We start from the raw sequence: 23,369 nt of genomic DNA, 5'->3' as shown, positions 1-23,369 counted from the left end.
TGAATGAATGAATTCATTTAGGTTTGATTTAATACAGAACAAATATTTTGGTTAAAATAATGGCAAAGGAATAACAAATATACATATGTCGCAAATTATTTACCTGTGGTGACGGTGGGTATGTGTGGGTCAGAAATCCCCCTCCAGAGGTTGGTCCCTCTCCCTTACTCTGAAAACTTGGCAATCACTAAGCTAACCATTATAAAGAGACTGTAGAGGCCGATTAAGCAGAACCCCCAGAATCTTGGCACCCGGAATCTAAACCAAGTAACTACCAACAGAGACCCCATCAGGCTGGACAACAAGAACACAAAGGCAACCACAATACTGATGTGAAACCGGAGCTCATATGCCAGTGGATACACATCTGCTGTTTGCATCACTAATGCTGTACCCAACCCAACTAGCATGTTGAACATAGGCCCAGCGAAGCATCCTGCCATTGCCATTGCAGGCTGTCCTGCCTTGGCAACAGCAACGTCTGCAACAAGGTCTCCCACTGAGTTGCCCCAAGCAAGTACTGTCAGCCCAAGAAGCGCAGGAGGTAACTCAAGAATAGCCCCCACTGCTGCTAGACAGTCCAGAAGTTCTCCTGCAACAGTGGATATCCAAAACACGCTCATCATGAATGCCACAAGTACTACGGGCATCTGCTCAGTTTCTGGAGGTTCCTTTTCTATTACATAGTGCAATACTGCAAGAGAGGAGCTTGCAACGAGTACAATCAACCATAGAGGAAAGTGGGTCTGTGGAAGGAGAAATACAATTTTGTAGTCCAACGGGATGATTGAGCTGCATGTGTATAGAAGGGCTAAGGGGCACAATGCTATGTTGGCCGAGAGGTAAAATCTGCTCCACTCAGAAGGTGCTGTCTGTGGAATTGTGAGGTTGAGAAGAATTGAAACTGGAACTTCCCATACTCTTGATATCTGCACAGGCAACATGAGCAGAAATTAGGTCATCTTTAACATGTCAGAAATATTCTGATTATTAACATACAGTCACATTTAATAAAATTTCCAGATATAAAATGCTCATAGTACCGCATAGAACAACGAGACTAAATTCTGGTGACAATCATGTAACACCAGTGTCATTCCTAACTTTTTCTTAACTTTCTTATCCATGAGATGATAGAAGAATTACAACAAATGTCAGAACTCCATAAAAACAAAATACTTGGTTAAAAGATATTGTATATAAAATACTTGATTAAAACATAAAAACAATCAACAAAATCAAACTTCATGGGATCTCTCCACTGGTGGAAGTCAACAGAAACACCAATAATCAGTGATCAGTCACCAAGGGCCTCAATAATCTTGAGATATTTTTACTCCCAATTAAAGAATAATTTCTTTGAAATGGATCCTTAATTGAATTTGCAAAACCTAGTGTTTTTTTTTAAGGTAAAATCAAGTGGTATTGTTATGTGCTTATATCTTCTAGAGGTACATATTCCCCCTCCTTTTGCAAATTGCCCCTTATAATATATGTGTAATGATCAGTCACCTGTTAAACTTCAAGTAAACAACTAAAGATGTGACATGGTTGGTAGTTTGGTATTGATGGGGGATATTTTGCATCCCCACCGTAAACCCTGTTACCCCATCATTCTATGCTAGTGAAAGAAGGGAATATTCTAGAAGAGGTTTGCTAACTACTGACAAGTGGATATACATGGAACAACAAGGTTTAGTTCTCAGGGTTGATCTACACAAGATTTATTATCATATTGCAACTTTCTAGATGATTCTCAAAAAAGAATATTTTAGTTTTGTACAAAGAAAATGGAACCATTCTCTTTTGACTTGTTTCTTAGTACACATCTTAATGGTACTAGTAAACCCTTTCACCTTTTTTAGGTGCCTTGGAATCTTTGCCTCTTTGTTGTAGAAACTGATTTCAAAAGAAAGAGTGAGGAAACTGAAACAACTTGAGTTTCCAAGTTTGCGAAAGTGGGTTGGATATTTTAGGTTATTAACATGATATTCTTTTTAAAACACAGTAAGGATAGGGGGTTCCTCATTCAAAAAGAAACCTGGTATCCTCAGACCCAATTTATCACACTTTAAGGATGTCTTATAAATCCATGTCAGTTTTTTAGAAGGTATTTGAGATTTATGCCTTGATGTTTTCTTTCAGACAAGGCTCAAGGAAAATATCTACAGATCATGCCTAAACGTAAAAGGAAATGCCTCACACCTGGAGATGCCTGACCTCAAGGGCATCACAACCATATCGTAAATGGAATAGGATTGCTATAACAATGCTTAGTTAAAAGACCAAATTTTTACTTTGGGCAAATTTCTTAAACCACCCTTATAGAGCTAATTGACTAACTCACCCTTACTGTTTACATATTGTCTTAAAGTACCCCTACTGTTTCTGACAATAGTCTAAAACCTCCCCTACCGCTAACTTTCCGTCATACTCCGTTCAGATGTAACTGATATGTTTTTTAAAATTCCTAAAATAACCTTTTATAACATCAGGTCTCTGCAAATCCCAGTGGGAGAAAAATCACCAGCCAAGAGACTATGAATACATCGACATCATTTTCACCAGAAGGCCCAGAACCCGTTACATTGTGGAAGGGGACTGGAGGAGAAATGGTTGGATATTCATTTTTTTTCCTGAGATTCAGGTACTGTAATTCATCAATTCTTTTATGCTATAATTTCACTTCAATTCGTTTTGGATTCCTTCGTTTCGAAACTGAATCTAACTGCTGAATAGTTTCTTTGTTTTATTGGTTTATATTGAACAGTTGAGAAGGGATCAAGATTAGGGCTATTTGGGCATTTGTGTTTGGATTGGATTTGATTTTATTCATATTCCAGTTTATTCAATTCATACTGGCAGAGAGTCGGCATGGAGGCAATTTTGTTTGGAGAAGCTATGTGGCCCAGCCTTCTCATCTGCGGAGGAAAGTGAAGAATCATGCACCCAAGGAATTGAATGTGCCACAGCTTGTACAGTAAATTCAAGACAAGCTCACCAAGGGGCCTGTCGAATGCATGATCTGTTACGATATGGTCAGTTGTCGATCTGTACAGCGATTGCCGTCTACTTTAAGAAATTCCCCAGAGTAAAAGCACCCTGATTGCCAATCTGTACAGCTCCCTCCATTCCAAACCCCAAAAGCCTCATGGGTTTTGTTGTTACAGAAACCTCTCACAGAGAGATTCTTCTCTCTTTATCTCTCTAAATGTGTCTGCTTCCGTTTTTTTAGCAGATCAGTTTATTCTTTTACGTTAAGTCATTGTTAACATAGTTTGAGAATTAAGTTATTTTCAGGCTTGGAAAAATGGAGGGACTGATGAAGTGTAATGGTGGGAAAGAGAAAATCATTGGGATCTGACTACAAAGTAGAACTGAGATGACAATGATGAGAATAACCTAAAGGAGAAATGGGCAGTGGTCCAATGGTTGTGGTGTGATTGGTCTACATCTTCTCAGTAATACTGGTGAAAAAGTAGGGAAATTAATTGTTTCTGGGTATGTTTTCGTTACTAGTGAGAAAGTTGGGAAATTAATTGTTTTTGGGTTTGTTTTCGTTAATTCATTATTAAGTGGTGATTTTGGCTTGTGGCTTATGGGTTTTGTTTCCGTTAATTCCTTTGTTTGTTATAGTTTCCTGAGTCTCCCGTGTTAACCGGTTATCATCTATTTTACAAATGCAGCTTGAGAAGGTTGCTACTGAGGTTTGAACGAGAGCGGCAACGGCAGGCTTGGAGTGGAGGGTGGCCTCTTGCTCCTTGTTGATGGGCTTTCCCTGAGAAATGCCACATAATGACAAAAGGGAAAAGAGATTACAGTTCTTCAAAATTTTCATCAGTTAAGTTTTATTTTGAAATTTTGATGAATAGTGGAGGGCAAATTCAACATTTCATTTTTTTTCATTAGCACTTAATGACAATGTCAATTGTTAGAAACAGTAGGGGTACTTTAAGACAATATGTAAACAGTAAGGATAGAGTTAGTTAATTAGCTAAACCATAAGGGTAGTTTAAGAAATTGCCCTTTTACTTTTTCATATTTGTTAACTAGTTTAAATTAATGGTAACACTGATCGTGTTTAACAGTCTCAACCCCTTTCAAGGTTTTGTTTTACATCAAGAGCGTCTCTAATAGGGTTTGAAAGGTTAAAGACTGCAATATTCCAATACTTTTTAACTTTTTTGAAATTGAAATTCATGATTCTTTGGTGTAGATAAACAATATAGCAAATACTAACCAGGGCACTTTCTGTCTTAATTGCTTTTGTGACAATTTAGTTATTTCTATCTTCCCTACATAAAAAAGCATAGCCAATACGTCTTAAATATCTTATTCCGTTTTATCAACAATGTAAAAGGTATTGCATCAAAGTGCAAGTGTAAAAAAGATACACAATGCAAAGCCCCAAGACTAAACACAGAAATGTTAATTTGAGGACGCCCAACATCCAGATTTGAGTCCCGTGATCCCCTCCAAAAATATATACAAAAATTTGCATCCTCAAGATGGCAATGGAATATCAAAGTACAATTACACTCTATGAGACCTCTCATAAAGCTATTCGCTACCATCTGGCTGATATAAGAATCCAATGGAATGAAAGGTTCACTCTGAATACCCAATACCAGATATCAGTCCCATCAACAAAAATGTACCCAAAAAATATCCTCAAGATGGCAAAGGAATATCGAGTTGAGATCCTGCTCCATGAGTCCTCTCATAAGGCTACTGGACAATAAGTTGGCTAGTTTAAGAATCCAATGGAATGAGAAAATCAATTGGTATCTTGCCTTTCTAATATGGTAGAACAATGGAAGAGCCTCTAAGGGCCACTAATAATATTCCCGTCCCCCATCCATCCTACGTTGATTTGATCTCCCCTAACATTCATCATAGTTTAACTTGGAGTTTACACTAGGAGAGGCACAAACAGTCATTGTCTACAATAAAATAGAAGATCCAATAATAGCAATATATTCTTTGATAATCAAGCCTCTCATGACACCTTTGAAAATCTCCAATATCTAGAACCACTGAATCACTATTAACTAGTACATTGCTCATCCATGACTTAACAGGGCCATTCCTTATTTTGAAAAGTTTGTCCATAACTTCTTTCCTAAGTGCAGCAAAATATTGGATTCAGAAGGCATCTCCACATTATCTTACCCCTGGAACCAAGTGCCCATGGGATGGAATGCCATTTCCTAAGGATATCTTGAATATCCTGGTGGATAAAGAACCAATAACCAGAAAAACAATATAAATGTTTTCATATTGAGACACATAACAAATAAAAAGGTGATTTGCTGTCTAATGTAGGACAGGAAGGAGAAAGTTCTATTGCAGGGAACATGGTGGTGAAGGAAGGAGAGTTGAGAATTTGAATTATAAAAGAAATATAAAACAGAACTAATATGTTTTTTTTTTTTTATTTCATTAAATTCAACTCAAAAATGTTTGTTTACAATGACTCTGCTTATAAACCCAAGATAATATTTTTTTTTGTCTTTGGATGGTCTGATGGACAAGCATATCCAGAAATATACTCGTTTTCTAGTTTCTGTTTGGAGAGCCCATCTTGTTATTATTTTGGTCCTTCACTGTATAACTTTTTTGGGGTTTCCAGTTATATATAACCCCTTTAAATAACTTTCTCAAAAAGAAAAGGATAAACCTAACATAATAGTTCACATCTGTCTTTATAGAATATAGACACCATATTCAACTAGGAAACTAATGGCCTGAATTTCCATCATATCCTGTCCTGTGTTCTCATCCAAGAGATTTATAGAACAAATTGCCTTCATTCAAGCTATGAAAACATGAATTGGTCAATGAAATCTCTGGCCTTCCCAATTGAATGAGCTATTCAATAAGGAACCCAAGGATTGTAACTGTCTCACCAACGGCCTGAACTTCCATGGTAATTCTGTCCTGTTTTCTCATCCAACAGATTATAGAACAAACTTCTTTCATTCTAGCTGTAAAAACATGAATTGGTCAATGAAATCTCTGGGCCTTTCAATGGTGCCATCAGCATGATATTTGATAGTACCCACTTACAGCCTACTGGATCCTTCCCTTCAGGCAAATCAACCACTTCCCAAGTGTCATTCTTATGCAGGGCATCAATTTCTGTTTTCATAGCATACCTCCATTCTAGAATAGTAAGAGCTTCTGGCACAGACTTGGGAATTGGGTTAGAAGCAACAGAAGAAAGGTAGGCAAAATATGAAGGAGAGAGCAAACTATAAGAAAGGTGTTTGGAAATGCAATGTGCAGTACACTTCCTTTTTCCTTTCCTAATAGCAATAGGAATATCAAGGTCTGGGAAGGAAGCAACAGAAGAGCTTCTAACACAGACTTGGGAATTGGGTTAAGAAGCAATAGAAGAAAGGTAGGCAAAATATGAAGGAGAGAGCAAACTATAAGAAAGGTGTTTGGAAATGCAATGTGCAATACACTTCCTTTTTCCTTTCCTAATAGCAATAGGGATATCAAGGTCTGGGAAGGATGGCTCCAAAAGGGTTGTATCAGTACATATTGTCTCTACTGTGATTGGAAGCGCAGGAGGCTCATGTGTTGTAGGGGAAACAATCTGCTCATTTCTGGTTCTCTATTGTTGATACAACCTGGGATTAAAAAGAGGACAAGGAGGTAAAGGAGGAGGAATAAGAACACTTGAATGAGAGTGAAATGACTGATCCTCCCTTGACTCATTTGAAGGAGGAAGAGTCTCAGCAAAAGACTCAACTGGGAGATGAAGGGGAAGAGCAAACAGCTGTGACAAATTCTCCCCCTTTGGACAATGCCTCTCCTGAGAAGAATCATAAAAGGAAGAGAGCTCATTAAAGGTGACATCCATTGAGACATACCGAGTGCTAGTCTTCGGACCAAAACAACAGTAACCCTTTTGTGTGGGGGAATAACCCAGGAAGATACACTTGTGGGCTTTTGGTTCAAATTTATGTCTCTGGACACTTGGAATATGTACATAACACGAAGAGGAATAGGAAAAAGATCCTTGTCCGGATGAAGAAGACTGAAGGGAGACTTAAACCCCAAAACCTTGGATGGCATACGGTTGACAAGGTAGGTTGCAGTGAGAACAACATCACCCCAAAATTTTGTAGGGACATGTGAGGCAAATAGAATACTTCTTGCAACTTCAACAATATGCCTATTTTTTCTTTCAGCAACTTCATTCTATTTTGGGGTCCTAACACAGGAGCTTTGGTGAATAACCCCCAAATCAGTGAGATAGCAAGTCAAGTTTTTCCCAAAATATTCTTTTGCATTGTCGGATTTGAAAATTTTAATTCTAGTATCAAACTGGGTTAGGACAAATTCATGGAATTGCCTTGCAAGTCTGGGAACTTCATCACGGGACTTCATCAAAAATATCCAAGTGAACCGAGAAAAGTTATCAATGAATAAGATAAAATATTTGTAACCACCCATTGAAGGTAAATGGTAAGGCCCCCACACATCAGAGTGCACAATATGAAAATGAGAAGATCTTTTATTACTCAGAGGATAACTGTTTCTACAATGTTTTGACAATTCACACGACTCACAATGAAGACTGGACAGACTAATTCCCTTAAGCAATTCTGGGAATAAATGACTTAATGCAGAAAAAGAAAGATGACCCAAATGAAAATGGCATAACATGACTCGATTGATGGGCTCTGTAGATGTAGACCTAAAGCAACTTTTCCAGGTTGTTCATGGCTTTGTCCAAGAGTGTCCAGCAGATATATTCCATTTGCCTTATGGCCACTCCCAATCACTTTCTGAGACTCCAGATCCTGAAAAACACAGTAAGAAGGAAAGAAGGTTACACAACAGTTCAATGACTTAGTTAAGCTACTTATAGATAACAAGTTTGTATTTAGCTTGGGTACATGAAGAGCATAAGGAAGTACTAAGGAATATGTAGCCTTGATGGTTCCCTTGCTGGAGATAGGGGCAAGAGAGCCATCGGCTATGGTGATTTTGTCACGGCCAGGAAGTAAATCATAAGAAACAAAGAAAGTGAAAAGGCTGGTCATATGATCAGAAGCACCGGAATCAATAATCTAAGGGATCCTACGATTATCTGAAATTGTTGCATGATTGGTAGAAGCCCGTATACCTGAATGAGCAAATGCAAAAGAGGTTGAATTTCCTGGAGGGTTGGAAGAAGAAGCCATACCCTCTAGGTGACTGATCATCCTCCCAAACTTTTCATATTCTACCTTCATAGCTGCTAAATGCTCACTAGTCGTCATCTCTTCAGTTTGGTATCTGTCACTATCTGGATCAGCAGCAATATTGGCACTCCCTACCTTCATACTATCAGACTTCTTTTGAAACCAAAGAGGAAGAAGCTCAGGATGCAATTTCCAACACTTGTCTTTAGTGTGTTTTGGCTTTTTACGGTACTCACAAATAATCTCTTTCTTCCCTAAGCTACTTGAAGTCCCTGCAACTCCCTTGGGTTTCACTCCCATATTAGCAAAGTGATCATTTAGACCAGCCCCTTGGACCTGGACAAGTCTTCTAATTTCTTCACTACTTACCAAGGCATAAGCTTGGGACAATGAAACACTATCCTTGGATAAAATATTTTGCTTTGTAACGTCATACTCTGGATTCAATCCTGTCAAGAACTCAAATACCCTGTTTCTCTCAACAAGTTTCCTATAGGTTTCAACATCATTAGTGGTGTCCCAGGCTACAGCTTCTATCAAATCTATTTCTTGCCATAAAAACTTCAGTGTTGAGAAATATACAGCTAATGTTTTCTCCCCCTGTCTCAAATTCTTCACATCACTTCCCAGCTTGTAAACCCTGGCCACATTTAATTTCTGGGAATAGGTTTCAGCAACACTATTCCAAATTTCCTTCGCAGAATCCATCCACAAATAGTGTTGATTAATCTGTGGTTTCATTAACTTCACAAGCCATCCAATAACAATAGAATTTTCTTGCATCCGTTTTTCATATGATGGATAATCTTCCGAAGGAGCCTTCTTGCTCCCGGAGACAAAATCCCATTTGCCTCTACTGCAGATATGAATTTTTACTGATTGTGACCAAGCCAGATAACTAGTTCCAACCAGCTTGACTGTGGTCACAACCAGTAGAGAGTCTATAGAGGCTCCCGGAACCTGTCTAAATTCAGCGGCATGTTTGTTTTCAACTTCTGAAGGGTTCATCTTCTTAAATACTTCAAAAATAACTTCTAACAACTTCGAATAACAACAAATGAAGACAGGACAAAAAACTGTGTTGTGAGCCAACCTCTATGCAGTTGCACCAGCTACTTGCGTCACACCGGGAGAAACAGAGAAATCTCAGCCGCTCCTTGTAGACTTCACAAAACACCAATCCACTTGATTCGATCTTCAAGATGAAGGATGAGAAAGGCATTCGGTCACTAACAACTAGACTGAAATAGGTTTCTTTAACTATTCATACGATTAAGTTCTCCATACACACTGTGTTTGGGAAGCAAGAGGTGAAAAGAGGGGAAAAACGAGCTTGCTCTGATACCAAGAAGAAAAATAGCCTTTTGAAAAGAAATGACTGTTTAAAAAGTTGCAAAAAATCAAAAGAAAATAGCAGAAATCAAGTTTCAAGAAGAGAAAAGAAGAAGAAGAAGGTGGCGGCAACTAGGGTTCAAAGAGAGAGATTTTCTAACATAATCTTCTCTCTTACACCCCTAATTCCATTTCATTAAGTTACACTTCGATAATTTACAGAGAGGCCCCTAGTTGGACAAGAAATTAAAAAACATAGCACAAGAAAGAATAAAGCCCAGATTAAGGCCCATTATAGCAAAGAACATAAAAAACAAAGAAAGATAAACAGCCTATGGGTCATTCGGCCCATCTTCTCTACAATTTGGAATTTGTTTTCTTTCCTTTTTGGTTGCAGATGGTCTTCTCCTGATGGTTCAGAAGGATTGTTTAGCCCTTTTGTCTTTAGCTATACTAAAAGGAGGGGTAGGATCTTGGGGGGATGTACAAGTGCAGCAGTGCTTTGGACAGTTTGGGAAGAAAGAAATTTAAGAATATTTGAAGAAAGGGAAAGGAGCAAGGAAGCCTTGGTAGAAATCATAACTTTAAGAGTGGCACACTGGGCAAAAAGTTTGAAACTTTTTTCAGACTTCAAGGTTGGAGACTTCTGTAGGGCTTGGACTGCTATTGCTGCCTCATCATCTAGAAGACAAAAATCTATTGAGAAGTGATCACCTCCATTATGTGGCTGGAAGAAATTGAACTTTGATGGGAGTTGTTTGGGTAATCCAGGCCCCTTAGGCATAGGGGGGTCATCAGGGATAAGGAAGGAAACATCATAGCCTTATATTCTGGACCTTCTGAACATGGTGATATGGCAATTGCAGAACTATTAGCTGCAGTATATGGGGTTGAGAAGGCAAAAGAGTTGGGCATTCATAGACTAATCATTGAGGGTGACTTGAGAACTGTTGTGAAGTGGCTGAAGGAGGGGGAGGGGGTGACATGGCACCTGAGGAATGAATTCAGGCAATTCAAATGGCTATCAAAGCACATGACAATCAGAGTTAAGTGGATGAGAAGAACTGCCAACAGTTTGGCAGATGGTCTAGCTAATCAAGAAGTACAAAAGTACAAAGAGTTCAATTGTTGTGGGCACAATTGTAACATTTGGGTTTGGTCAGCTTTTCTACAGCTGTGTTTTTTCTTTTTTTTTTCAGAACCTCTTGTTGTATGCATACCTGATTTTTATTAATGAAACCAATTCTGTGTTGCTGATAGAAAAAAAAATCCTTAAAAGAAAATAAGATTTACACCAAAATAGTTGCAAATAAGATTTCTTTATGTAAGAAATATTTAGTTGGTCGTTATTTTCAGGTTGGATGTACTGGGTCCGTCTTCTTCCCTGGCACAAAATCTCTTTGTACAAGGTTTTCTCTTGTAATTGAATTTCTTATAAGTGAATAACTTTACCTTTTTTTATAGTAGTCGATCAAGACTACAATAATTCTTGAATCAAAAAGAAAAAAAGATTTTGATGGAGAAAAGAAGAAGAAAGGAGGAAAAGGAGAAGAGAAGTACACAAGGGTTTTAGAAAGGAGAGAGAGGGGTTGAATTAATGAATCTGCCGCCCCACTCTTAATATTTATAAGTTTACTAACTGTAGAAAAAGGCAGAATTGCCCTTAATGCTTACATGGCAAATAAACTAATATAATAAGCTGAAATAACAAGCTGTTTGAAATAACTACCAACTACCAGTGACATAACTAACAAAGAGTACATGTTGTGCTGTCATACGAACACAGTGGGAACCACAGCCATGGGGCCCACATCAGTGCTCTAAACTCCCCCTCAAGTTGGGAATAGATGTCTATCATTCCCAACTTGCATAGGTCTGCCTCTAACTTCTTCCTTGGAACAGCCTTAGTGAGAAGATCTAAGAGATGCATGCTGGAGGTGACATACGGAAGACACACTTCTTGAGATGAAACCCTTTCTCTAACAAAATGTCGATCAACTTTGATGTGCTTAGTTCTGTCATGTTGTACCGGATTGTGAGCTATATTAATAGCAGCCTGATTATCGCAATACAGCATCAAGGGCTTCTCATAATCAATTCCCAACTCTTCAAGTAATGACCTCAGCCATAGGATTTCAGCCACTCCATTAGACATCGATCTATATTTAGCTTCAGCACTAGAGCGAGAAACAACACTTTGTTTCTTACTCCTCCAAGAGACAAGGTTACCTCCTACAAAGGCACAATATCCAGAGGTAGACCTCCTGTCATCAGCACTCCCAGCCCAATCAGCATCTGTATAGACCTCTATCTTCATGTGATCATTATTCTTGAATAATATACCTCTACCTAGACATCCCTTCAAGTATGCTAATATTCTCTCAACTGCAAAGAGGTGGGTAGTTCTAGGAGAATGCATGTACTGACTGATAACACTGACTGCATAACTGATGTTTGGTCGGGTGAGACAGAGATATAGGAGTTTTCCAACCAACCGTTGGAACATAGCTTTGTCTTCAAGAGGCTCTCCACCCACTGCACTGATCTTGTGATTCTGTTTAATAGGTGTATCTGCAGGCTTGACACCCAACTTTCCAGTTTCTGCTAACAGATCTAGAACATACTTCATTTGGGAAATAAAGATCTCATGTTTAGATCTAGCAACCTCAATACCCAAGAAATATCGTAGTGCACCCAGATCTTTCACCTTAAACTCTTGATGAAGAAGTTGTTTGAGGGACTCAATTTCACTATTATCATTCCCTGTCACCACGATATCATCCACGTATACAGCAAGTAAGGTTAAAGAAGAGTCCACTCTCTTAATGAACAATGTATGGTCTGACTGGGCCTGTACATAGTCGAATTTTCCAAGGCTTTATTCAGTCGGCAAACCTTCTTACCTGTCTTTGCATCATAGAACCCAGGGGGTAATTGCATGTAGACTTCCTCCTGTAAGTCTCCATTTAGAAAGGCATTTTTAACATCCATCTGGAACAAAGGCCAAGAATAACTCGCTGCAAGGGCTAACAGAACTCGAATATGATCATCTTTGCCACTGGGGCAAAAGTCTCCAAGTAGTCTATACCACAAGTCTGAGTAAATCCTTTTGCAACTAATCGGGCTTTATACCTTTCAATGGAACCATCAGCATTATGTTTCACGGTAAATACCCATCTACATCCAACCGGCTTCTTTCCTTTGGGCTGGTCAACTAGCTCCCAAGTATTGATCCTCATAAGGGCATCCATTTCAACCTTCATTGCATCTTTCCACTCAGGAACTGACAAGGCTTCCTACACTGTTCTGGGGATAGGAATATTAGCAATAGAAGTAAGAGGGAGACAGGTGATCATAGGACAAAAACTGGGAAATGCAGTGAGTTATGGATGTGGTGCAACGTCGTTTCCCTTTACGGACTACAATAGGGAGGTCAAGGTCATCCGAAGGAAGTGATGAAGTAGCAACGGTGGAAGGTATCTCAGTGGAACCTGGATCTGATAAGGGGATTGTAGTACCTGGATCTGGATTCGCAGAAGGAACTGGGGTTGGCCTGGACTGTTGATGACCAAAATCAACCTGCCTCCGCCGCCTGTGATAAACTTTTAACTCCTAACACCTCTGACAACCCTCCCCATTACAGCCCTCATCATTGAATGGAATAGGTAAAGGAACTTCAGATGAAGTAAACCCCACTCTCACTACTCTCCCCCTGAGGAAAAAACCCCCCATTCTTACTACTCTCCCCCTGAGGAGAAACCCTAGGGTAATAGGGTACATCCTCAAAGAAAGTAACATCCATCGAAACAAATCTCCTCCCAGTGTAGGTTCATAGTAGCAATAACCCTTTTGAGTTTGTGCATAACCGAGAAAAATGCATTTGGAGGCCTTAGGGTCAAATTTGTAATGATGAGGTCCAAGAATCTGAACAAAGCAGGTACAACCAAAGGTTTTAAGGGGAACAGTAAATAATTCTTCATAAATGGAGGCTTCATGTCAAGAACCCGTGAAGGAACCCGATTATAAGATACACTGCTGTGAGAATAGCATCACCCCAGAAACGGATAGGCACATTGGAGGTAAACATAATGCTTCTAACCACCTCCAAAATGTGTCTATTCTTCCTCTCGGCAACCCCATTCTGTTGTGGTGTATAAGGACAAGTGCTCTGGTGAATAATCCCATGATCAAGTAGATAAGAGGCCAGTGGCTTGGTAAAGTATTTTTTCGCATTATCAGATCTGAGGATTTTGATTTTGACCCCGAACTGGGTTAAAATCATCTGATGGAAGGTCTGGGTTAGATCAGAAACCTCATCTCGGGAACACATGAGGTAAACCCAAGAAAAATGGGTATAGTCATCAACAAACAACAAGAAATATCAGTACCCCCCCATAGAAGGGATGTGATACGGACCCCAAACATCGGTGTGCACAACATCAAAAGAATTACTACTTCTTTTATTACCCAAGGAATAAGATGTTCGACAATGCTTTGCAAGCTCACAACTCTCACATCTCAAATTTGACATCTGAACAGACTCAAACAAATTAGGAAACAGACTCTTCAAAGACCGAAATGATAAATGACCTAACCGATTTTGCCAAAGCATAACCGGACTAACAGACTGAAAAACAAAAGACTTCTTATCTTCATGATCTTTCCAATGAGAACTCTCTCCAAGCAAATAGATCCCATTCGTCTCACGGCCAGTCCCAATCACCTTCCTCACCTCCAAGTCCTGAAAAGCACATTGGTCAAGGAAGAGGGTTACTGAACAGTTCTGATGTTTTGTAATACTACTGACTGAAAGCAAATTAGTATCAAGCTTAGGGACATGCAAGACTGAGGACAAAGAAATGGTATTAGACAACTTGATGTCTCCCTTGCCAGAAATGGGAACAAGGGAACCATCAGCAATGGACACTTTATCTCTACCAGAAGATAAATGATAGGTAGTGAACAGTGATGGCAAGCTAGTCATATGGTCAGATGCACCTGAGTCTATTACCCAACAATGTTCAGTGTTACTTGGAGCTGAAGCATGGTAAGCTGAGCCCCGAGTACCTGAATGAGCAAAGGTTGATGTGGCAGGAGCTGATGATGACTGAGATGACTGAGCTGAATTACCAACCTCCTTTTCCAACTGTATTAGGGCAACTTGAACAAAAGCTAAGGTGTCTAGAGGCGTGCCCTTTGTGCCCGATGAGGATGCAGAATCGGTGTTAACTGTTATATGAGCATTACCCCTTTTGTTCCTCAGTTTTGCTGGGACTAGATAAGGGTGCAACTTCCAACATGTGTCTTTAGTATGCTTGGGTTTCTTGCAATGTTCACACACTAGATCTCGCTTATCTTCCTTCTTCATATCCCTTTTTGTATCACCCCCAGACTTAGGTTTAACTGCTGCCAGGGCTGGTAGGAAGGGTTGATGTTGCATCATAACATTTCTCCTAGTCTCTTCACTATGCACCAAGGAGTAGGCTTGGGATAAGGTCACACTGTCCCTTGTTAGTATCTGTTGTCTCACAATATCATAATCAGAATTCAGACCAGCTAGGAATTCAAACACCCTATTAGTCTCAACTTGATTTCTATGAGTTTGTGCATCTTTCTGACTTTCCCACTCAAGTGTTTCCAGATGGTCAATTTCATGCCACAGAGATTTCAAGGTAGAAAAGTAAACGAAGACTGGTTTCTCTCATTGCTTGAGGTTATTAACCTCACACTTCAATTCATAGGCTCTAGCAACATTAAGGGGTTGGGAGTAGGTTTCTTTCATGACATCCCAGATCTCCTTGTCTGTTTTTGCCCACAAATAGTTTCGGCTGATATGTGGCTGCATAGAGTTGCACAGCCATGTCATAACCAAGTAGCTCTCCTGAACCCACTTGGTATACATTTGGTCCTACTTGGATGGTTCTTTCACATCTCCCAATAGGTAGCTAAGTTTTCATCTTCCCCCAATAGCCATCATGGCTGATTGGGCCCATTCTAAGTAGTTGAATCCATCAAACCTCACAGTTGTAATCTGAAATGCAGTCTCAGACATATTACCAGAATTGTTAATCCCAAAAACACCTTCCCCCATTCTTGAACTCCATTCTTGGTTAAGAATCAGTAATCAAAAACTGTTAGAGCTACTGTAATAAGAAAAACAGCACTTAAACAACTGATCATAATCAGCCTAGGTCTTCCACAAACAAAGGAAACAGAATTCTGTGTGAACTTAGTTCGGATCTGATCTGAAACCAATTGACAGTTCTGAATTTGAGGGTGAACCTAGTTCAGATCTGATCTGAAACCAATCGACAGTTCTGAATGTAAGATGTTCCAATTCTTGATGAAGGTTCTCGCCCCCAAAACAGGCTTTGGAGCCGAAACAAGCCTAGAACTCACTTAAAAAACAGTCTGAAATGCTGAAACTGATTTAGGGTTTGATCATAGGGTTAAGGAAAAAAACCCTAAAAAAATCAGAGAATTCTGACAGTCGCTCCTCCTAGATAAGTCTAACAAACCCTTGACTGATGACGATCTCAAGGAAAGATAAAAACTTACCCAGAAACTTCTGATCGCCACCTTCAATCTTGGCCTAAACCCTAATATCGATCCTTTGAACCTTCTCTGATTCTTCTTGATTACCAAAACACTCTCCAAGCCTCTACAAACCTTCGGATAGCTGCTAAACCTTTCTGGTAACCTTCAAGAATCAGCCAACGAACAGTTCTTTCTAAGCTTCCAGCCCTAGGCAGTTCTCATGTGGTCGGCTGGACTAGACACACATGAGAAACCCTAGATTGGCTCTGATACCAAGTAGCCGATCAAGACTACAATAAGTCTTGAATCAAAAAGAAAAAAATATTTTGATGGAGAAAAGAAGAAGAAAGAAGGAGGAAAAGGAGAAGAGAAGTACATAAGGGTTTTAGAAAGGATAGAGAGGGGCTGAATTAATGAATCTGCCGCCCCGCTCTTAATATTTATAAGTTTACTAACTGTAGAAAAAGGCAGAATTGCCCTTAATGCTTACATGGCAAAGAGTACATGCTATGCTGTCATAATAAGCTGAAATAACAAGCTGTCTGAAATAACTACCAACTACCAGTGACATAACTAACAAAGAGTACATGCTATGCTGTCATACGAACACAGTGGGGACCACAGCCGTGGGGCCCATATTACTGTACTCTACATTTATAAGCATAAAGAGAGAAGTATGTCAGACAACCGTGCGATCATCTCAACCATCAAGATGACTGAGAATGATCCTCTACCGCTCTGGAGACCCAAACCATGAGCTCCCAGCTATTAATCATGCTCTGATCACACATATCATGTTTGATTACATGTCAACAGCAACCAACAGAAGAATATGTGAAGAGGGGGTGCCTTGCCATGTCAATAAACAGGGTAGGTTAGTACCTTTTTGTGTCAGAGGAGGTATAAGAAATTTTCCCTTCCTTTTTTATTTAGGGCCATGGCCCTCTGCAAAAGGCTATTGCTTGATGTAATGGTAAAATCTCAGGCTGACAAATGTGAGAATTGGGGGTTAGGTCTGACAGAAGCCACTTTGCGCAAAAAATGCCAAAGGTTAGAGCTGTATCCATTTCAGCCCTCCCAAGACCCCAGAAAGCAAGGACCCAACATACAGTAATGGCCCTTTTTAGGGCCATGGCCTTATACCAGGATTTCTAGAGGTTGATACCAAATATCCATCCAGACATGAATATCTGGAACTCAATGCCACATACCAAGGTAAGCTCAAGCTTTAAAGAAACTCGTCCAATAGAGAGTAAGAACTATTTAAGGGAAAGGATATCAGAAAAAGCATCTATCTTATTTTATCCATTAAAATACCACATGCAATTATAGGCAAGAAGAAACTTCCTGGAACGTGAGATTATTAAGAAACAGCATGGAAATTTGACTGAAGTTCACAATAATTCATTGAAAATAGAGTTGTCTGTGGAGGAACCATCTCAAACAATGATGGAAAGCTTCTAAGGTTTGGATAGAATAGTGTTTTAAAAGTGAAAGGCAAGGCACACACCTTTTTGAAGCAAGGCACAAAATTCTTAAGAATTTTCAAAAAATGAAAAATTTTAAAAATAATATTTATTAAAAAATACATACTTAATTTTAAACCAAATGCTTTAAAAAGCCTATTAGCACAAATTAAAATGCATAAATATAACACATAAAGCATATAAAAGTGGAAATGTAAAAATAAAATTAAACATATAAAACATATTCAAGAACTCAACAATTTAAGCATGTGAAACTTTGAAGCTCTTTATTTCTTTCCCAATTACATTACTCTAATTCTATGAGTTGCTTTTTACTGAGCCTCCAGTCCAACCACCATGCTTAAAAAAGTACAAAAAGCATCAAATTTAACAAAGGCACATGCCTAGGATGAAGCACAAGGCACACTAGGCACGGAACTTTCTAAAGTGGCTGTGCTTGAGCCTGGGAAAGGTGCAAGCCTTGAAAAAAGCCTCACCTGTGCACCTAGGCACGCCTTTTCAATCACTGACCTGGATAGCCCAAGATACATGATGTGGAAACTAAAGCCCTTTCAGTTAGTGTGCCTCTATGTTATAAAAAGCATAGTTGTGTAGGACAAGGAAAAGGTAGCTAGAACATAGATGGATGGGTGGATAAACTGTCTCCTCCTTGGATACTTTTATATACCTTCCAAAGATTGATGCTTGTCTTGTCAATCAAAGATTGAGCTGAATATCAATCTTCTTTCCCCTTTTCCTAAGCATGCAATTGATAAACTATTGGAATAAAATAAAGCAAAACTTTAATGATTTACATAAAAATTATAGGCTATCTCTAGTTGCATTACCTCCTGCTAAGGAATGTCATTGACAGGAAATATGGAAAACGGGACCTGCTTTTAAAAAATCCTGCTGTTTAACAATGATATTTGGATAATATAACAGTAATATTTGCCTAATATAGACATGTATTACGAGGCCAGTTATGTCATTAATAGAACCCAGGAATCAACATCTGGATAAGGATAGATAAAAAGCTTTTTATTTTGTGCTGACTTGTTAATTACAAAGTAGTTGTAAGATTCAAATAGGAGGAGTTTAGTAATTAAGTGGTTAAGACTGCAACTTGGGCAGGCCTCAGTTGAGAATTTGTTAAGTTTTAAATGTGGAAAAAGGCCAATTTTGAGAAGAGAAAAAGAAAGGAAAGGCAAATTGTATCAAAAGCTTTGACACCTCTTATGTTCATCATGTTCTGGATGCCTTGTTTGGTCTTCTCCATCTCCTCTCTTAGTTCCCTACCATAGGTTCCAGAATCAAGAACATCCCCACAGTTGGAGTCTATGTAGTTGGTTGTAAATTTGATATTTTCTGCCAACCTTTTAATTCTATGGCTGGAAGAAGAGGACATGGGAGGGAACCCCGAATGCTAACCAAGAAGTTCAAGACAGAGAAATAGAGAACCTACAGAAGCAACATTTTAATTACTATTACATTTATAGCAACTTCAGGCCATAATATAAGTCCTATGAAGACACTGATTATCTTTTTTATGAAGATATAGGAGGGAACCCCCAATTTCCTCAAATGTTTGAAGACACTGATTATCTTTTTCTATGGCAATTTATCATAAGATAAATCCCATGAAGAAAAGCACAGCAACTTTAGGCTTGTACAAGTCGTTGGCACAGCACAGGACTTATGAAGGCACAAATACCTAATTTTGTACAACAGAAGCTAGAAGATGTAAGCGTCTAGGCACTAGCTAGTCAACTAAAAGAAATGTATATTTTAAATTTAAGATATTGAAGCAATCTCATATACAATTAATCATCATTATCAACTGAGCCTTGTCCCAACCATATGGGGTTGGCTTTTTTTTATCAGAAACAGTAACTTTCATTAGGAAAATTAAGAGAATACACTGTTTGGCTATGTGAATCTTATTTTGCACTTCTGTTCTGTTTAGTGCTATATACATTGTTAAATTATTACCACTTAAATTATTTCTTACTATAATTCGTGTCCTTTTTGGTTGCCCCTAGCCCTTCTAGCCCCTTCAACTAGCAACATGACACTTCTCATGTAATAAAAGGCGATATAGAACAGTTTTTGTTTGCAAACATAAAAAGGAAGGCTGGATAGGGAGAAATGGATAGTTCAGTCATTGTTTTTTAAAGGAAAGCGTGCAACCTTGACTATTTGATGTGGTCCCCTGGTTTGTTGCAATTCCTTACTAGCATATCACTGATCGGAAGAACACTCAAGGGAACTTCCCTTCTACTGTTTTTACCTTTTTTGAATAAGGTATAACTTCTCTTCTACTGTTCTTTTGTTTTATGCCTGATTTCTATTTCATATACCACCACAAATGCTTAAATCCACCGGTATGTACATTACAAAATATACATACCATATATGATATCATTATAAATAACAATAAATAAACAAATAAAACTTTAAAATAAGTTTGAGGTTCACTAGGTCAACTAGTCATTAGTTTACCTAGTCAAACCATTCTGTCTATGTTTAGCGATGTAATTGGTCTGGCCCTCATAAGTCATAACATAACCGGCTTCCTAACTAAACAGAAATTCTCAAAACATTAATATTCAACCTTAGTTTAAAATTTAGAAGGACAAAGTCAACTAAATAAACTCCCAACCTAACATTCCTTATATGCTAAAGACTTAAACAAGTAGTTGAGTACATCATAAACAATTGATTTAGCACAGAAACATACAAAAATGCAAATCTGGAACCCTAAAGGAACTTATTGCCCCAGGATCACATGAAAACTGAGCCAAGGCTAACAACATAACAGAAGACACATTTCTACTTTTCTAATGATAGATCTCAATAACATAATCAGAGAAGCCGATCTAATAGTAAATATGATTTAGAAACTTATAAACATCAGAAGCAGAAAGTGCAAATTATGATCCCAAACATACCTTTCCAAGAGCTCCTAGAAGTCCCAAACTCGGCTTTTCTCTCTCCACATTCAACAACACTTCTCCATACTCGCAATCTGACCTTATCAAACCCTTCTGAACCTCCCCAACTAAGCTCATCTCAGCTTCATCCCCCTTCCTCCCTCTTTCGATCCCCACATCCATCCAAAACACGAACCCCACGAAAAAAATATAAAACCCAACAAACCCAATTGCCTGCCAAAGAAATATCTCCGCACTCAAATACACAGAGAACAACCAAAGTGCCGCAATCAAATAGAAGAAAACATCCCTCACAAAGGGAGCTGGGTCGACGGAGAAGGGAGCAGCATAAATTGCAACAAAACCAACAACAAAGGCCGAGACGAAAGTACCCGCCGAGAGAATTGCACCGAAACCCGTCCGTGGGTGGCCACCGCGAACGGCAGCAACTGATGCGAACACATCAGGCGCACCATTGCCAAGAGCAAGAAGGGTCACTGCGCCCATGCTAGGAGAGAGATTTAGAAGGGTGGCTAGCTTTGTAACGACGATGGAGAATCGATCCTGCGCCGTCTTGACAAGGATATAGAACTGAAGGAGAAGAATGAGAGCGAGACAGGGGATTGAAAGAAACCGATTCTCTCCGAAAACGCAAAAGTGGAGAGAAGAATAGTTGAAGAGGCCATTGGAGTCTCCACCACAGTGTGAGATGGAGAAAGAACAGCGTCGATGAGGTGGGATTTGGAGGATGGAAGAGCAGGAAGGAGATGATTGGTTGAGGAGGGACCTGTGGGGGATTATTGAGGTTGGGTGGGGTTGGTTATTGAAGGGGTGAGGGAAAAATAGGAAGAAAAGAAGAATGGAGAGAAGGGTAACGGAAGCTGCAAAGTTTTGGATCGAGGATGAGGGGAAGGCCATGCCATTACAAACAACACGGTTGTTTACTCTGTAATGCTTGAGGCTTTCTGGGTTCTCACCAACCACCACCAGTGTGTCTGAGCAGTGCGACCACCAATGGTAATGAACTTCCGCGTAGTATTATTCTCTGTGTTTTGTCCTTTTTGGAAATTTGAAGAGCTTTTTGGGTCTTTTCTTTTTAATAATAAATAAATAAATAGAGCAGAGTGAGCAGAGACCGATCGATGGAAGCCGAAGCCCGACAACCAACACAAAGAACAAGGAACTGAAGTGAGGAACAACCAATTCCGGATTACTGCTCGCTCTCGCCCCGCTGTGTATTGAAGTATTGAACGCTACGTACACGCCAGTGTTACGTGTACATGCCCCAGCCCCCTGATGCACAGCGGTGCGCGGATCACCTGCCAACAAAATTCATTACGACAACCTACTAACATAATCTCACACCGCACATCTCAGGCACCCAACAACGTCCCACAGCATGTGTATTGAGAAGTGAGACATCTCCCGATGATAATACATGAATTGATAAATCATCATTGGGAGATGTTCGCAATACACGGTTGGGATATATTGTGGGACGTTGTGGGCATCTCCTTGTGGGGGCTGATGTGAATTCCAAAAAATCCCAATTCACAAGTGGCATATTCGGACTAGGACAAATTCCCCCCTCTAACTCGTTGGGTTACAAATAAAGAGTTTGTGATCTTCTCTCAAAATAAAAATAAAAAATAAGGGCCAATGACAAGTTCGGCTTCAATCAATGTAACCTGTGCTCACACCTTTACAATCTTGCATTGCAAATATCTCCTTATGAAATAAAGCACATAAATACGGAGATATTCCTAATGCAAGTTTGTAAAGTCTGTTTGGACAGGCTTTGCACTTATCAAAGCCAAACTCCAATGACAAAAATCCCCTAAACTTTCATTTGGCCTCCCTGAACTTTTACTTCACAACAAATACCCTTGCCTGTTAATTCACTAATTTAGAAAAACAAGAATCTTTAAATTATTGTTTCATTTCACTAACATGAATGTAGCTCTTCATCTTAAAATATAAAATTTATTCACTAATTTCTCCAATAAATCAAGAAAAACCAAATGAAACCATAAATCTATATCTATCAAAAAGAAACCTCTATCATTTCATTTTAATATTGAATCTAGCCATTGTTAGGATCTATTGGAGCAATGAAGAGTACTTCAACATTATATTTAAAAAACTAATTGAATCATAAATCACTCAAATAAATAAAGAAAAGGTAGTTTGGAGATTTAAAAAATTAAACAACTGAATGAAATTCTTTTTCAAAGTTAATTGAAAGAACTTTAACGGAGAGGGCATTTGTTGCAAAGTGAAAATTTAGGAGGGTTTGTCACATTATCACTGACCCCCATAGTAAGGGGGACTTTGTAATTTACCCAAAAACTCTTCCAACATGTTTTTTTTTTTCTTTTTTCTTTTTTTTATCAGTATACTCTTCCAACAAGTTCCAACATTATCAATGCCCATACATCTAAAACACATTCCATCAATTAATGTGTAGGGGTATTTGTTACAGAGGGCATTGTAGCATGGGTGGGGGGACAATACACTTAAAAACCAATAAAAATTTGTAAGGGAGAGCAAACCATAAAGAAAACAAAAAAAAAAACAAAAACAAAAACAAAAACAAAAACAAAAAAGGGTAAATTATAAAGACATCCTTATACTATGGGGTTTATGTCAAAGACCTCCTAAACTTTCATTTTGCGACAAATACCCCCTTATTTTCTTTTCCTTTCTCTTTTCTCTTAAACCCTAATTAACTAAAAATACCTCAATTTTTCTCCAAGCGAAACCATCTAAAATTACAAGAATCACTTTGTTAGTATAGACTTTTTTTAATTATTGATTTATTTCATTGACATGAACATCTCTCTTCATCTTAAAATATAAAAATTATTCACTCATTTTCTCCAATAAATCAAGAAAAACCA

General features: G+C 38.8%; 1 protein-coding gene across 1 annotated transcript; it reads right to left on the bottom strand.

Annotated features, from left to right (window-relative positions):
• On the bottom strand, positions 1-21,856 carry CAX11 (cation exchanger 11). The gene is made up of 2 exons (XM_088983135.1): positions 20,488-21,856; positions 1-929 (listed from the first exon to the last, which is right to left on the bottom strand). The coding sequence occupies exons 1-2, from the start codon at positions 21,385-21,387 to the stop codon at positions 165-167; spliced, it is 1,665 nt and encodes a 554-aa protein (XP_088839261.1). The 5' UTR covers positions 21,388-21,856; the 3' UTR covers positions 1-164.
• Positions 21,857-23,369: the final 1,513 nt, after the last annotated feature.

The sequence above is a fragment of the Nelumbo lutea genome, chromosome 4 (genome assembly GCF_056320005.1).
Source record: "Nelumbo lutea isolate HS-2025 chromosome 4, American lotus-T2T, whole genome shotgun sequence".
Classification (NCBI taxonomy): Eukaryota; Viridiplantae; Streptophyta; class Magnoliopsida; order Proteales; family Nelumbonaceae; genus Nelumbo; species Nelumbo lutea.
This window is presented reverse-complemented; position numbering and strand designations above follow the sequence as displayed.